The sequence below is a fragment of the Mustelus asterias genome, chromosome 22 (assembly GCF_964213995.1).
Source record: "Mustelus asterias chromosome 22, sMusAst1.hap1.1, whole genome shotgun sequence".
NCBI classification, from domain to species: domain Eukaryota; kingdom Metazoa; phylum Chordata; class Chondrichthyes; order Carcharhiniformes; family Triakidae; genus Mustelus; species Mustelus asterias.
In genome coordinates this window covers 53,759,467-53,776,164 of record NC_135822.1, presented here as the reverse complement: position 1 = coordinate 53,776,164, position 16,698 = coordinate 53,759,467, and the positions used below count along the sequence as shown (strand labels likewise).

Below are 16,698 nucleotides of genomic sequence, written 5' to 3'. Positions count from 1 at the left end.
GTACAGAATTCGGGAATAGAAACACAGAAACTAGAAGCAGGAGGAGGCCATTCGGCCCTTCGAGCCTGCTCCGCCATTCATTTTGATCACGGCTGATTATCGAATTCATAGAGTCACAGAGGTTTACAACATGGAAACAGGCCCTTCGGCCCAACTTGACCATGCTGCCCTTTATATTTAACCACTAAGCTAGTCCCAATTGCCCCCATTCCAGGAGGCATTTAAGGGTCAGTGCCATTGCTGTGGTCACATGTAGGCCAGACTGTGTAAGCAAGGCAGATTTCCTTCCCTATAGGCCATTCCAAAGAACAAAGAAAATTACAGCACAGGGACAGGCCCTTTGGCCCTCCAAGCCTGCACCGACCATGCTGCCTGACTGAACTAAAACCCCCTACCCTTCCGGGGACCATATCCCTCTATTCCCATCCTATTCATGTACTTGTCAAGACGCCCCTTAAAAGTCACTATCGTATCCACTTCCACTACCTCCACCGGCAACGGGTTCCAGGCACCCACCACCCTCTGTGTAGAAAATCTGCCTCATACATCTCCTTTAAACCTTGCCCCTCGCACCTTAAACCTGTGCCCCCTAGTAATTGACTCTTCCACCCTGGGAAAAAGCTTCTGACTATCCACTCTGTCCATGCCCCTCATAATCTTGTAGACTTCTATCAGGTCTCCCCTCAACCTCCGTCGTTCCAGCGAGAACAAACCAAGTTTCTCCAACCTCTCCTCATAGCTAATGCCCTCCATACCAGGCAACATCCTGGTAAATCTTTTCTGTACCCTCTCCAAAGCCTCCACATCCTTCTGGTAGTCATAGTCTTTCAGTCATATTCACTTACTGCAGTAGGCCATTCAGCCCTGACTAGCTCCCTGCAAAGGAATCCAGTATTTGCCATTCCCCCACTATGTCCTCTGCCATTTTATTTCCCTCCAAGCGCTGCCCAACCAATTTCCTTTTGATCATTTGTCCTTCCACCAGCCTCATACACAGGGATTCTCCAGTCCCTCCGGCAGCGCAACCCCACCCGCAGGCTTCCCGCCAGCGTGGTTTAAAGTTGATTTATTATTGGTACAAGTCAGCTTACATTAACACTGCAATGACGTTACTGTGACTATCCCCTAGTCACCACACTCCGGCGCCTGTTCGGGTTACACTGAGGGAGAATTTAGCACCTAACCAGCATGTCTTTCAGACTGTGGGAGGAAACCAGAGCACCCGGGGGAAACCCACGCAGACACGAAGAGAATGTGCAGATTCCGCACAGACAGTGACCCAAGCCGGGAATCGAACCCAGGTTCCTGGCGCTCTGAGGCAGCAGTGCTAACCACTGTGCCACCATGCTGTCCACAGATTTCCTTCCCTAAAGGACACTAGTCAGCCAGATGGGTTTTTCCAACAATCGGCAAAGGTTTCATGGTCATCAGTAGATTCTTAATTCCAGATATTATCCCAGGTTAGGTGGATTGGCCATGCTAAATTGTCCCTTAGTGTCCAAAGATGTGCAGGTTAGGGGGATTGGCCATGCTAAATTGTCCCTTAGTGTCCAAAGATGTGCAGGTTAGGGGGATTGGCCATGCTAAATTGTCCCTTAGTTTCCAAAGATGTGTAGGTTAGGTGGATTGGCTATGCTAAATTGTCCCTTAGAGTCCAAAGATGTGTAGGTTAGGTGGATTGGCCATGGTAAATTGCCCCTTAGTGCCCAAAGATGTACGGGTTAGATGGATTGGCCATGCTAAATTGCCCCTTAGTATCCAAAGATGTGCGGGTTAGATGGATTGGCCATGCTAAATTGCCCCTTAGTGTCCAAAGATGTGTAGGTTAGGTGGATTGGCCATGCTAAATTGCCCCTTGAACAAGAGGTCACAGGTATAGGTTGAGAGGCGGTAGATTTAAAACTGAGATGAGGAGGAACTACTTCTCGCAGAGGGTGGTGAATTTGTGGAACTCACTGCCCCATCGCGCGGGGGAGTCTGAATCATTGAATGGTTACAAGAAGGAGATAGATATATTTCTGATAAAAATGGGATAAAGGGAGATGGGGGACAGGTGGGGAGGGGATTTGAGACCAGGGAGAGACCAGCCATGATCTGAGTGAATATTGGCATTTATAGCTAAAGGAGTAGAATATAAAGGTAAGGAAGTATTGTTGCAACTGTACAAGGCATTGGTGAGGCTGCACCTGGAGTATTGTGCACAGTTTTGGTCCCCTTATTTGAGGAAAGATGTCGTGGCATTGGAGGCAGTTCAGAGGAGGTTCACTAGATTGATTCCAGAGATGAGGGGGTTTGTCGTATGAAGAGAGATTGAACAGTTTAGGCCCATAGTCTCTGGAATTTAGAAGAATGAGGGGAAATCAAATTGAGGTATACAAGATGATAAAAGGTGTGGATAAAGTAGACGTGGAGTGGATGCTTCCTCTTGTGGGGCATTCTAGGACGAGAGGTCATGTCTTTATGGGCAGCACGGTGGCAAAGTGGTTAGCAGTGCTGCCTCACAGCGCCAGGTACCTGAGTTCGATTCTTGACTGTGTGAACATAGAACATAGAACATAGAAAGCCACAGCACAAACAGGCCCTTCGGCCCACAAGTTGCGCCGATCACATCCCCACCTCTAGGCCTATCTATAGCCCTCAATCCCATTAAATCCCATGTACTCATCCAGAAGTCTCTTAAAAGACCCCAACGAGTTTGCCTCCACCACCACCGACGTCAGCCGATTCCACTCACCCACCACCCTCTGAGTGAAAAACTTACCCCTGACATCTCCTCTGTACCTACCCCCCAGCACCTTAAACCTGTGTCCTCTCGTAGCAACCATTTCAGCCCTTGGAAATAGCCTCTGAGAGTCTACCCTATCCAGACCTCTCAACATCTTGTAAACCTCTATCAGGTCACCTCTCATCCTTCGTCTCTCCAGGGAGAAGAGACCAAGCTCCCTCAACCTATCCTCATAAGGCATGCCCCCCAATCCAGGCAACATCCTTGTAAATCTCCTCTGCACCCTTTCAATGGCTTCAACATCTTTCCTGTAATGAGGTGACCAGAACTGCGCGCAGTACTCCAAGTGGGGTCTAACCAGGGTCCTATAAAGCTGCAGCATTATCTCCCGACTCCTAAACTCAATCCCTCGATTAATGAAGGCTAGTACGCCGTACGCCTTCTTGACCGCATCCTCCACCTGCGAGGCCGATTTAAGAGTCCTATGGACCCGGACCCCAAGGTCCTTCTGATCCTCTACACTGCTAAGAATGGTACCCTTCATATTATACTGCTGCTTCATCCCATTGGATCTGCCAAAATGGATCACCACACACTTATCCGGGTTGAAGTCCATCTGCCACTTCTCCGCCCAGTCTTGCATTCTATCTATGTCTCGCTGCAACTTCTGACATCCCTCCAAACTATCCACAACACCACCTACCTTGGTGTCGTCAGCAAACTTACCAACCCATCCCTCCACTTCCTCATCCAGGTCATTTATGAAAATGACAAACAGCAAGGGTCCCAGAACAGATCCCTGGGGCACTCCACTGGTCACTGACCTCCATGCAGAGAAAGACCCCTCCACAGCCACTCTCTGCCTTCTGCAGGCAAGCCAGTTCTGGATCCACAAGGCAACAGCCCCTTGGATCCCATGCCCTCTCACTTTCTCAAGAAGTCTTGCATGGGGGACCTTATCGAACGCCTTGCTGAAGTCTATATAGACCACATCCACCGCTCTTCCTTCGTCAATGTGTTTGGTCACATTTTCAAAGAACTCAACCAGGCTCGTAAGGCACGACCTGCCCTTGACAAAGCCGTGCTGACTACTTTTGATCATACTAAACTTCTCTAGATGATCATAAATCCTGTCTCTCAGGATCCTCTCCATCAACTTACCAACCACTGAGGTTAGACTCACCGGTCGGTAATTTCCCGGGCTGTCCCTGTTCCCTTTCTTGAATATAGGGACCACATCTGCAATCCTCCAATCCTCCGGAACCTCTCCCGTCTCCATCGACGATGCAAAGATCATCGCCAAAGGCTCCGCAATCTCCTCCCTCGCCTCCCACAGTAACCTGGGGTACATCCCATCCGGTCCCGGCGACTTACCAACCTTGATGCCATTCAATAGTTCCAACACATCCTCTTTCTTTATGTCCACATGCTCGATCCTTTCTGTCCACCGCAAACCAGCAGTACAACCACCCGGATCCCTTTCCACCGTGAATACCGAGGTAAAGTATTCATTAAGCAGCTCCGCCATTTCTAACGGTTCCGCACAAACTTTTCCCCCTTCACCTTTTAAGGGTCCTATGCCTTCACATCTCATCCTTTTACTCTTGACATATTTGTAGAAAGCCTTGGGATTCTCCTTAATCTTACCCGCCAAGGCCTTCTCATGACCCCTTCTCGCTCTCCTAATTTCCTTCTTAAGCTCCTTCCTACATCCCGTATACTCCTCTAAATCCTTAACACCTCCTAGCTCTCTGAACCTTCTGTACGCCTCTCTTTTCTTATTCACCAGGTTCATCACAACCTTCGTGCACCACGGTTCCCGTACCCTACCAACACCCCCCTGTCTCATCGGAACGTTGTCATGCAGAGCTCCAGACAAACATTCCTTGAAAATCCTCCACTTTCCTTCGGTACTTTTCCCCAAGAATGCCTCCTTCCAATTTACCCGTCTAATTTCCTCCCTGATGACACTGTATTTCCCTTTACTCCAGAGAAACACTTTCCTAGCCTGCCTGATCCTATCTCTTTCCAATGCTAGTTTGCACGTTCTCCCCGTGTCTGCGTGGGTTCCCTCCGGGAACTCCGGTTTCATCCCACACTCCAAAGGTGTGTAGGTTAGGGGGATTGGCCATGCTAAATTGCCCCATAGTGTTAGGGAGACTTGCAAGGGTAAATGCATGGGGTTATGGGGATAGGACCTGGGTGGGATTGAGGTCGGTGCAGACTCGATGGGCTGAATGGCCTCCTTCAGCACTGTCGGATTCTATAGAAACATAGAAGATAGGAGCAGGAGGCGGCCATTCGGCCCTTCGAGCCTGCTCCACCATTCATCACGATCATGGCTGATCGTCCAACTCAATAGCCTAATCCTGCTTTCTCCCCATAACCTTTGATCCCATTCGCCCCAAGTGCTATATCCAGCTGCCTCTTGAATACATTCAATGTTTTGGCATCAACTACTTCCTGTGGTAATGAATTCCACAGGCTCACCACTCTTTGGGTGAAGAAATGTCTCCTCATCTCCGTCCTAAATGGTCTACCCCGAATCCTCAGACTGTGACCCCTGGTTCTGGATTCCCCCCACCATCGGGAACATCCTCCCTGCATCTACCCTGTCTAGTCCTGTTAGAATTTTATAAGTCTCTATGAGATCCCCCCTCATTTCTCTGAACTTCAGTGAAAACAACCCTAACCTAGTCAATCTCTCCTCACACATCAGTCCCGCCATCCCCGGAATCAGCCTGGTAAACCTTCGCTGCGCTCCCTCGAGAGCAAGAACATCCTTCCTCAGAAAAGGAGACCAAAACTGCACACAATATTCTAGGTGTGGCCTCACCAAGGCCCTGTATAATTGCAACAACACATCCCTGATCCTGTACTCGAAACCTCTCGCAATGAAGGTCAACGTGCCGTTTGCCTTCTTTACCGCCTGCTGCACCTGCGTCCTTACCCTATGAATCTATGATTCTTAGGATAAAGGGGCAGCAAATTTAAAACAGAGTTGAGGAGAAACTACTTCTCCCAAAGGGTTGTGAATCTGTGGAATTCGCTTCCCCAAAGTGCGGTGGATGCTGGGACAGTGAGTACATTTAAGGAGGAGTTAGACAGATTTTTTAATTGGTAATGGGTTGTGGGGTTATGGGGAGAAGGCAGGAAAATGGGGATGAGGAGCATATTAGCCATGATCGAATGGCGGAGTGGGCACAATGGGCTGAATGGCCTAATTCTGCTCCTATATCTTATGAATGACGGAGCAGGCTCGAAGGGATGAATTTGCCTACTTCTGCTCCTAATTCCTACATTCCGATGTTTTATTTTTGTCTTCTCCCTGATGTCGAGGCACAAATAGAAAGTTAGACATTTAGAACAAGGCAACACTGTTTAAAGAGGGCACAAACTGATGATGTGGGTGGCATGTCCCCATCTGAGAACCCAACAGCACTCTGACACAAATCTGTACCCAGGACATTAAGCCATCTCTCCTGTCTATAGATGTGATGCAACCGCGCTGTCTTTCTAGCATTTTTCGATCGCCCTAAAATGCTTGCCGAGACTTAATTACAAGTCACATTTTAGGAACATTACATGCCGTCTTCGGTTAGTGATACAAATCCTTTCAATAGATGTGAGCGCCATCAAGAGGGCCACAAAGCAGCTCCCCAATTGCCCAGGAGAAGATGATGGTGAGGTCTACTTGAACCTTGGCTAGTCAACGACTTGAGAGTGAAGGGAAGACAGGGTTAAGACGGTAGATTGAGATTGTAGAATCCCCACAGTGCAGCAGGCAGTCATTCGTCCTGTCGTGACTACTCCAACGCTCCAACAGAGTATCTTACCCAGGCCTACCCCTCCTGCCCTATCCCTATAACCCCACACATTTACCATGGCTAATCCATTGTGGGACACTAAGGGACAATTTAGCATGGTGAATCGCCCCTAACCTATCCATCTTTGGACACTAAGGGGCAATTTAGCATGGCCAATCCACCCAACTGACACATCTTTGGTCACTAAGGGGCAATTTAGCATGGCCAATCTACCGAACCTACACATCTTTGGACACTAAGGGGCAATTTAGCATGGCCATTCCACCTAACTTGCTGATCCTGGGACACTAAGGGGCAACGTAGCATGGCCAATCCAGCTAACCTGCACATCTTTGGAGTGTGGGAGGGAACCGGAGCACCCGGAGGAAACCCACGCAGACACGAGGAGAACGTGCAAACTCCGCACAGACAGTGACCCAAGCCGGGAATTGAACCCAGGTCCCTGGCGCTGTGAGGCAGCAGTGCTAACCACTGTGCCACCGTTCTTCCCTTGCTCTTCCCTTACTTCCATTCGCCTTGCTGGCCTGTATGCTGAACACAGTAAGAGTTTTAACAACACCAGGTTAAAGTCCAACTTTAACCTGGTGTTGTTAAAACTCTTACTGCGTTTACCCCAGTCCAATGCCGGCATCTCCACTGTATGCTGGACCCCAGAGTATAGGCCAGCAATGAGGTTGCCCGGAGATGTGGCTTGAAAGCATCTTGTGGCGTCAATTGGCCCCCCCAGAAATGAAACCATGAGAGGTCTACACTGCACAAGTGTACATTGTTCACTCAGTGCTGCGGATAGACAAGGATCCGTTACTCTATATTAACATCCTCGGCAACAACACAACCACTTCCTCTTGAAGCACTTTGCGTGTCCAAGATATACGAGTCAAAGCTGCTGGAGTGATGCAGCAGTGCACAAACAAAATGTAAGTCATAGAATCACTACAGTGCAGAAAGAGGCCATTCAGCCCATCAAGTCTGCATCGACCACAATCCCACCCAGGCCCTATTCCCGTAATCCCACACATTTACCCCACTAATTCCTCTAACTGACTCATGCCGGACACTAGGGGGCAATTTAGCATGGCCAATCCACCTAATCTGCACATCTTTAGACACCAAGGGGAAATTTAGCATGGCCAATCCACCTAACCTGCACATCTTTAGACACTAAGGGGCAATTTAACATGGCCAATCCCCCTAACCTACACATCTTTGGACACTAAGGGGCAATTTAGCATGGCCAATCCATCTAACCTGCACATCTTTAGACACTAAGGGGAAATTTAGCATGTCCAATTCACCTATCCTGCACATCTTTAGACACTAAGGGGCAATTTAGCATGGCCAATCCACCTAACCTACACATCTTTGGACAGTAAGGGGCAATTTAGCAGTGGTTGAATTCTCCCCGTTCCCTGCTAGAATGATGGCTGATGATGGGACGAGCGGCCTCAGACCTATGTTCTTAACAAAATTCCATTTGTCTTAATACAGTGACGCCGTTCAGATGGGAGCCCAACCGGAAACTGCTCCAGAAACAGGAGTCGCTGTGGGAATGCCGGACCTGAAAGTCCTACTGGCTAACGGCAACAAACCTAGTCGAGATGTCGTCAAGGTTTTAGCTTCCAGGCTTTACAATCTGGATGGGTTTAAGAGGACGGATGTGGCACCCTATCTGGTGAAGAAGTATGTCTATTGGATAGCAATAATTCTACCTTTTTTCTGTTCCCTGCAAAATTAGAAAGATGGTCACAGATATCAACCACGAAACAGGGATCTAATCTGTTACTCTCTACGTAATCGAGTCCCATTAAAAATGATCTCTAGCCAGTTTAAAAGGATCAATTAAAACATTTATTTAAGAACAGAGTTAGAATACTACACAAAGAATTAGCATAACTTTTGCCAATTACAAGAATGAAGCATGCATAAACCTAGCTATCTCTGATGTTCCAAATCACAGAATCACAGAATACTACAGTCCAGAAGAGGCCCTTCTGCCCATTGAGTCTGTCCTGATGCATGAAATGCCCTGACCTGCCCACTTAATCCCACTTTGCAGCACTGGGCCCGGAGCCCTGAATGTTATGATGTGCCAAGTGCTCATCCAGGTACTTTTTAAAGGATGTGAGGCATCCCGCCTCCACCCCCCTCCCAGGCAGCGCATTCCAGACCATCACCACCCTCTGGGTAAAAACATTTTTCCTCAAATCCCCCCTAAACCTCCTACCCTTCACTTTTAACTTGTGTCCCCTCATGACTGACCCTTCAACTAAGGGGAACAGCTGCTTCTTATCCACCCTGTCCATGTCCCTCATAATCTTGTACACCTCGATCAGGTCGCCCCTCAGTCTTCTCTGCTCCAATGAAAACAACCCAAGTCTACCCAACCTCTCTTCATAACTTAAATGCTCCGTCCCAGGCAGCATCCTGGTGAATCTCCTCTGCACCCCCTCCAGTGCAATCACACCCTTCCTATAATGTGGCGACCAGAACTGCACACAGTGCTCCAGCTGTGGCCTCACCAAAGATCGATACAACTCCAACATGAATTCCCTGCTTTTGTAATCTATGCCTCGATTGATAAAGGCAAGTGTCCCATGTGTGTTTTTCATCACCCTATCAACCTGCCCTTCTGCCTTCAGAGTTCTGTGGACAAACACACCAAGGTCCCTTTGTCTCACAGAACTTGCTCGTGTCAGACCTTTCTGTTTATCAAGTCAAACAACATTGCACAGACATACTCCCCTTTCTCGACTTGGCACAGAAAGCCAAGTATGCTCACTTGACGCTGGACTTTGTAGCTTTTTAACACCTGCTGTGAATTGCTCCTTTGAATATTGGATTCAAACTCTGAGGCTTCCCAGTCCTGGAGCTTTCAGCACGCCTCTGGAGAGAGAGAAAGAGAGAGAGAAAGAGAAAGAGAGAGAGAGAGAGAGAGACACTGCCTTCCTCCACCAACTTCTAACAGTAACTAAACCGAAACTAAAAAACCTGGGATGAAATATTCCCATCCCAGCTGTCGCGGGGATTATAGCGGGCGGGACAGGACCATGCAAACATCCATCGACCTCAGGCCGGTCTTGGGACGAGTGTGGTTGGAAAATGTCGCCCCTTGGACTTACCTGTGGAAAAAGCTGACCCTGGGCATCACCTGACATGCTCCACTCAGCAATTCCAAAAGGATCATAAAACCCCAGGACACTGCATTAGTCCAGATTAAAAATGAGCATTATATCCATTATATTGCTTCAGTGACAATTACAGGACACCAGTTACAGACATCAGGGCACCAATAAAATGCTTGGAGCGATTGGAAAAGCCTGCAGAGGAAGATGATTAAAATATCTTTTTTAAAGGCACAGTATCGTCGCATCTATCAAGAAACTATCCACCTCTGCCTTAAAGATATCCAAAAGGCACGATTTTCTGCCCCACACATGATGTGTTTCTCAGCGGCGGGAGATGGCCCACCATTGGTCAGCGGTGGAATCTTCTGGTCCTGCCGCTGTCAATGGGATGTGCCATTGAACAAAGAACAAAGAAAATTACAGGCCCTTCGGCCCTCCAAGCCTGCACCGACCATGCTGCCCGACTGAACTAAAGCCCCCTACCCTTCCAGAGACCATATCCCTCATTTCCCATTCTACTCATGTATTTGGCCCTTAAAAGTCACTACCGTATCCGCTTCCACTACTTCCCCCAGCAACGAGTTCCAGGCACCCACCACCCTCTATGTAAAAAACTTGCCTCATACATCTCCTTTAAACCTTGCCCCTCGCACCTTAAACCTATACCCCCTAGTCATTGACTCTTCCACCCTGGGAAAAAGCTTCTGACTATCCACTCTGTCCATGCCTCTCATAATCTTGTAGACTTCTATCAGGTCGCCCCTCAACGTTCCAGTGAGAACAAACCAAGTTTCTCCAACCCCACCTCATAGCTAATGCCCTCCATACCAGGCAACATCCTGGTAAATCTTTTCTGTACCCTCTCCAAAGCCTCCACATCCTTCTGGTAGTGTGGCAACCAGAATTGAACATTATATTCCAAGTGCGGCCTAACTAAGATTCTATAAAGCTTGACTTGCCAATTTTTAAACTCAATGCCCCGGCCGATGAAGGCAAACATGCCGTATGCCTTCTTGACTACCTTCTCCACCTGCATTGCCACTTTCAGTGACTTGTGTACCTGTACACCCAGATCTCTCTACCTATCAATACTCTTAAGGGTTCCGCCATTGAATCCAGAAGATTCCGCCGGCAGGAAGAGCCAGAAATCCTGCGTCTTCTGTCTTATCAGAGGAGAGTTCCAGAAACTCGAAATCCTCTAAGAGAAGAAAAAATGGCAGATTATCCCGTTCACACCAATGGGATTCTCCAGTCCCGCTGCAGTGAATGGAGATTTGGCTGAGTGCTAAATTCCCCATCCTCGCTGGCAGGGTGGGAACGGCTGGAGAATTCTGGCCAACAGACGTTTAATTCCCAATTTGTTTTAACTAAATTCAAATTTCACCATCTGCCATGGTGGGATTCGAACCCAGGGGTGCCAGAACATTGCCCTAGGTCACTGGATTACTAGCCCAGTGACAATACCAAAGAGCAAAGAACAATACCTCACAGAAACAGGCCCTTCAGCCCACTAAACCTGTGCCAATATGTTTCTATCCCTCTATTCACCTCCACTTCATGTGTCTATCAAGATACACCTTAAATGTTGCTAATGTGCCTCCTTCCACCACCTCCTCTGGCAGCGCGTTCCAGGCACCCACCACTCTCTGTGCGAAAAACCTTCCCCGCACATCTCCCTTAAACTCTCCCCCTCTCACCTTGGACCTGTGCCCCCTTGTAATTGACACTTCCACCCTGGGGAAAAGCCTCTGACTATCCACCCTGTCTGTGCCTCTCATAATTTTGTCAACCTCTATCAGGTTTCCCCTCAGCCTCCGTCTTTCCAGTGAAAACAATCCCAGTTTATTCAACCTCTCCTCATAGCCGACGCCCTCGAGACCCGGCAACATCCTGGTGAACCTTCTTTACACTCTCCCCAAAGCTTCCATGTCCTTCTGGTAGCGTGGTGACCAGAACTGCACGCAATATTCCAAATTCAGCCTAACTAAAGTTTTATACAGCTGGAACATAACTTGCCAACTTTTATACTCAATGCCCCGGCCGATGAAAGCAAGCCTGCTGTATGCCTTCTTGACCACCTTATCCACCTGTCTTGCCACTTCAGGGATCCATTGGCCTACACGCCCAGATCCCACTGTATGCCATCGCCTTCCCGTCTAACCTAATATCGACTTGTATGATCTAATTACTTCTTAGGTGTCAAAGTTGGTTTCATAATTGCATCTTGGAAAGTTTGGGGGAGACAGTGGTGTAATGGTATTATAACTGGACAACTAATCCAGAAGACCCAGGATAATGTTCTGGGGACCCGGGTTCGAATCCCGCCACGGCAGATGGTGGAATTTGAATTCAATAAAAAATATCTGGAATTAAGAATCTACAGACGACTGTGAAACCATTGTCGATTGTCGGAAAAATCTATCTGATTCGCTTTAGGGAAGGAAATCTGCTGTCTTTACCTGGTCTGGCCTACATGTGACTCCAGAGTCACAGCAATGTGGTTGACTCTAGAATTTTCTAGAATCCGACAGTGCAGAAGGAGGCCATTTGGCCCATCGAGTCTGCACCAACCACAATCCTACCCAGGCCTTATCCCTATAACCCCACACATTTACCCTGCTAATTCCCCTGACATTAAGGGGCAATTTAGTATGGCCAATCCACCTAACCTGCGCATCTTTGGACTGTGGGAGGAAACCGGAGCACCCGGAGAAAACCCACACAGACACCGGGAGAACGTGCAAACTTCACACAGACAGTGACCCAAGGCCAGGAATCGAACCTGGGTCCCTGACGCTGTGAGGCAGCAGTGCTAACCACTGTGCCACTGTGCCGTCTGCTCAACTGCCCTCCATGGGCAACTAGGAATGGGCAATAAAGGTCTGGTTTGCGTGACGAACTGGGCTTCGTTCACAACCCTTTGTACTTTCTTGCGGTCTTGGTCAGAGCAGGAGCCATACCAAGCTGTGATACATCCGGAAAGAATACTTTCTATGGTGATGTGGTGCCAATCAAGTGGGGCTGCTTTGTCCTGGATGGTGTTGAGCTTTTTGAGTGTTATTGGATATGCATCCATCCAGGCAAATGAGGAGTATTCCATTACACTCCTGACTTGTGCCTTGTCGATGGTGGGCAGGCTTTGGGGGAGTCAGGAGGTGAGTTACTCGCCTCTAAACTCAGACACCCTGCTGAGATAACTTCCATTTTCTGAAACTCAGCCAAGCATTCATAATGACTTCATGGCAGCCCCTGGGAAAATGGCAGCAAAGAGTGCTATTGACACTGTATGAACAGATGCCAATTTCATTTCCTAACCTCTACCTGATATTCCTAGCCTCTGAACTGCTCTTGTAGCCACTGTGATGATGTGGCTGGGTCCAGTTGAGTTTCTGGTCAATGGTAACCCCATGGATGTTGACATTGGTGGATTCAGTGATGGTTACACCTTTGAATGTCAGGGGGCGGTGGTTAGAGTGTCTCTTATTGGTGATGGTCATTGCCTGACATTTAATGTGGCACGGATGTTACTTGCCCCTTGTCAGCCCAAGCCTGGACATCTCGCCTCCATTGACATATCGGGCTGGGGAATAAGTCTTTTGAGAAATAAATTTATTGATTGATTTTTCTCTCCATTTCTACTTCAGTAATGAATTCAGTCAAATGCTGGCTGAGGAATATCTACAATTATTCGACTTCAGCGAGATGGAATTGGACCAAGCTCTGAGGTAGGGAGAGTCCGAATCCGAACTTTCACCAATAATGCACCACTTAGGGAGGCGATGGCCTCATGGTATTATCGCTAGACTATTAATCCAGAAACTCAGCGAATGTTCTGGGGACCCGAGTTCTGTAGGGCTCTGTATTGGGACCTCTGCTGTTTGTGATTTATATAAATGATCTGGAAGAAGGAGTAACTGGGATGATCAGTAAGTTTGCGGACGACACAAAACTGGCAGGACTTGCAGATAGTGAGGAACATTGTCAGAGGCTACAGAAGGATATAGATAGGCTGGAAATTTGGGCAAGGAAATGGCAGATGGAGTTCAATCCTGATAAATGCGAAGTGATGCATTTTGGTGGGAATAATGTAGGGAGGAGCTACACGATAAATGGAAGAACCATAAAGGGTGTAGAGACGCAGAGGGACCTGGGTGTGCAAGTCCACAGATCTTTGAAGGTGACGTCACAGGTGGAGAAGGTGGTGAAGAAGGCATATGGCATGCTTGCCTTTATAGGACGGGGCATAGAGTATAAGAGTTGGGGTCTGATGTTGCAGATGTATAGAACGTTGGTTCGGCCGCATTTGGAATACTGCGTCCAGTTCTGGTCGCCACACTACCAGAAGGACGTGGAGGCTTTGGAGAGAGTACAGAGGAGGTTTACCAGGATGTTGCCTGGTATGGAGGGGCTTGGTTATTAGGAGAGATTGGGGAAACTGGGGTTGTTCTCCTTGGAAAGACGGAGGATGAGGGGAGACTTAATAGAGGTGTATAAAATTATGAAAGGCATAGATAGGGTGAACGGTGGGAAGCTTTTCCCCGGGTCGGTGGTGACGTTCACGAGGGGTCATAGGTTCAAGGTGAAGGGGGGGAGGTTTAACACAGATATTAGAAGGACATATTTCACACAGAGGGTCGTGGGGGCCTGGAATGTGTTGCCGGGCAAGGTGGTGGAGGCGGACACACTGGGAACGTTTAAGACTTATCTAGACAGCTATATGAACGGAGTGGGAATGGAGGGATACAAAGGAGTGGTCTAGTTTGGACCAGGGAGCGGCGCGGGCTAATTGTTCCTGGTTTCTCGTTTCAAGGCTTCATTCTATGATCATCTTGCTGGTGCCAGTACAGAGTGAGACTGCGGATAGTTGGGAACCTGTCTCGGGGGCAGGGAATTCATATGGTGTTCGTGGAAGTGGAAATGACTAGGGTTGGGAAGCATTTTCCGATCGGGGCCATTGTGATCTCCTGGACTCGTTTCGATCGCCTCAGGGGGTCGGAGAGGAATTTCCCAGATTTTTTTTCCCCATATTGGCCCTGGGGTTTTTCACTCTGGGTTTTCGCCTCTCCCTGGAGATCACATGGTCTGGAATGGGGGGGTGGGGGTAAGTTAATAGGTTGTAATGAACAAAGCATCGTAGCTGTGAGGGACAGCTCGGTGGATAGGATATTGGTATGTAGATAGGCTGGAAAATTGGGCGGGGATCCTGGATTCAGGATTCAATCCTGGACCGGGGAGCGGCGCGGGCTTGGAGGGCCGAAGGGCCTGTTCCTGTGCTGTATTGTTCTTTGTTCTTTGTTTGTTCTTTGTTCGAATCCCACCACGGCAGATGGTGGAATTTGAATTTAAGAAAAAAAAATTAAGAATCTACCGATGACCATGAAATCATTGTCAATTGTCGGAAAAACCCATCTGCCGTCCTTACCCGGTCTGGCCTACATGTGACTCCAGAGCCACAGCGATGTGGTTGACTCTCAACTGCCCTCGGGCAACTAGGGATGGGCAATAAATGCTGGCCCAGCCAGCGATGCCCGTGTCCCGCGAATGAATATAAAAAAGGTCAAAACTCGATTTAAACAGAGGCTGATTCTCGGGTTCATACGCATCTTTCTGACCCCTGACCTTTTGTGCCCGCAGGAATTTTCTGAAGGCATTTGTACTGACTGGCGAGACCCAGGAACGGGAACGAGTGCTATACCACTTCTCCAATCGCTTCCAACAGTGCAATCCCAATATCCTTCAGAGCAGAGGTATGTAAGCACAGGCGGGCAATCCTCACTTAATGGGCAGCACGGTGACACAGTGGTTAGCACTGCTGTCTCACAGCAACTAAACCTGTTGGACTTTAACCTGGTGTTGTGAGACTTCTTACCGTACCTCACAGCACCAGGGACCCGGGTTCGATTCCCGGCTTGGGTCACTGTCTGTGCGGAGTCTGCACTTTCTCCCCGTGTCTGCGTGGGTTTCCTCCGGGTGCTCCGGTTTCCTCCCACAGTCCGAAAGACGTGCTGGTTCGGTGTTAAATTCTCCCTCAGTGTAACCCGAACAGGCACCAGAGTGTGGCGACTGGGGGGATTTTCACAGTAACTTCATTGCAGTGTTAATGTAAGCCTACTTGTGACACCAATAAAATACATTTTAAACTTTAAACTTTAAAGTTCCTTCAGCGAAGGTTTGTTGTTTTCCTTTTGCTTGAAGGTGAAAGTTTATTTTTTAGTGTCACAAGTCGGCTTACATTAACATTGCAATGAAGTTACTGTGAAAATCCCCGAGTTGCCACACTACTGCACCTGCTCGGGTACACTGAGGGAGAATTTGCTATGGCCAATCCACCTAACCTGCACATCTTTGGAATGCGGGAGGAAACTGGAGCACCCGGAGGAAACTCACGCAATATCACTGAATATTTGTAAGGTGGAGGCTGATAGATTCTTGTTGAGCAGGGATCAAAGGTTAATGGGAGTCGGGGGAGGGAGGTAGGTAGGGAATGTGGTGTTCCAAACACAGGGTCTCATTGAACGGCACAGCAGGCTCAAAGGGCCGAATGGTCTGCTTTCTATTTTTAACGTTCGTATGAGTCTGTCGATCATCAGCATTACTCATGTAATGTTGGAGGTCCCAAAGCAGTCAGGCTTCCGGCCTAACTGTTCCAGTGTAGGGATTGTTCCAACTCCTCGCTCTCCCTGGCCCTGGTGTTTTAAACCAATTTCCAATGCCCAACCAGGTCCAGCAGGGAAAGGTCAGAGTTCAAACACATTGTCCCATCCCATGTTCCGAAGAACAAAGGGATCTTGGCGTCTTTGTCCACAGATCTCTGAAAGCGGAAAGGCAGGCTAATAGGGTGGTGAAAAAGGCATATGGGACACTCACCTTTATCAAACGGGGTGTAGATTACAAAAGCAGGGACGTCCTGTTGGAGTTGTATAGAACTTTGATGAGGCTATATTAGGTGAATTGGCCATGCCAAACCGCCTCTTAGTCTCCCAAAATGTGTAGGTTAGGCTGGTTGGCCATGCTAAATTGT

General features: G+C 48.4%; 1 protein-coding gene across 2 annotated transcripts in view; it reads left to right on the top strand.

Annotated features, from left to right (window-relative positions):
* Window positions 1-16,698, top strand: part of LOC144510035 (uncharacterized) — a 78,797-nt gene that overhangs the window by 25,980 nt on the left and 36,119 nt on the right. For both annotated transcript variants that reach the window (XM_078239240.1, XM_078239241.1), the window contains exons 5-7: window positions 8,041-8,232; window positions 13,322-13,402; window positions 15,312-15,424. In XM_078239240.1, the coding sequence (XP_078095366.1) occupies window positions 8,041-8,232; window positions 13,322-13,402; window positions 15,312-15,424 (386 nt within the window). The remainder of the gene's footprint in view (window positions 1-8,040; window positions 8,233-13,321; window positions 13,403-15,311; window positions 15,425-16,698) is intronic.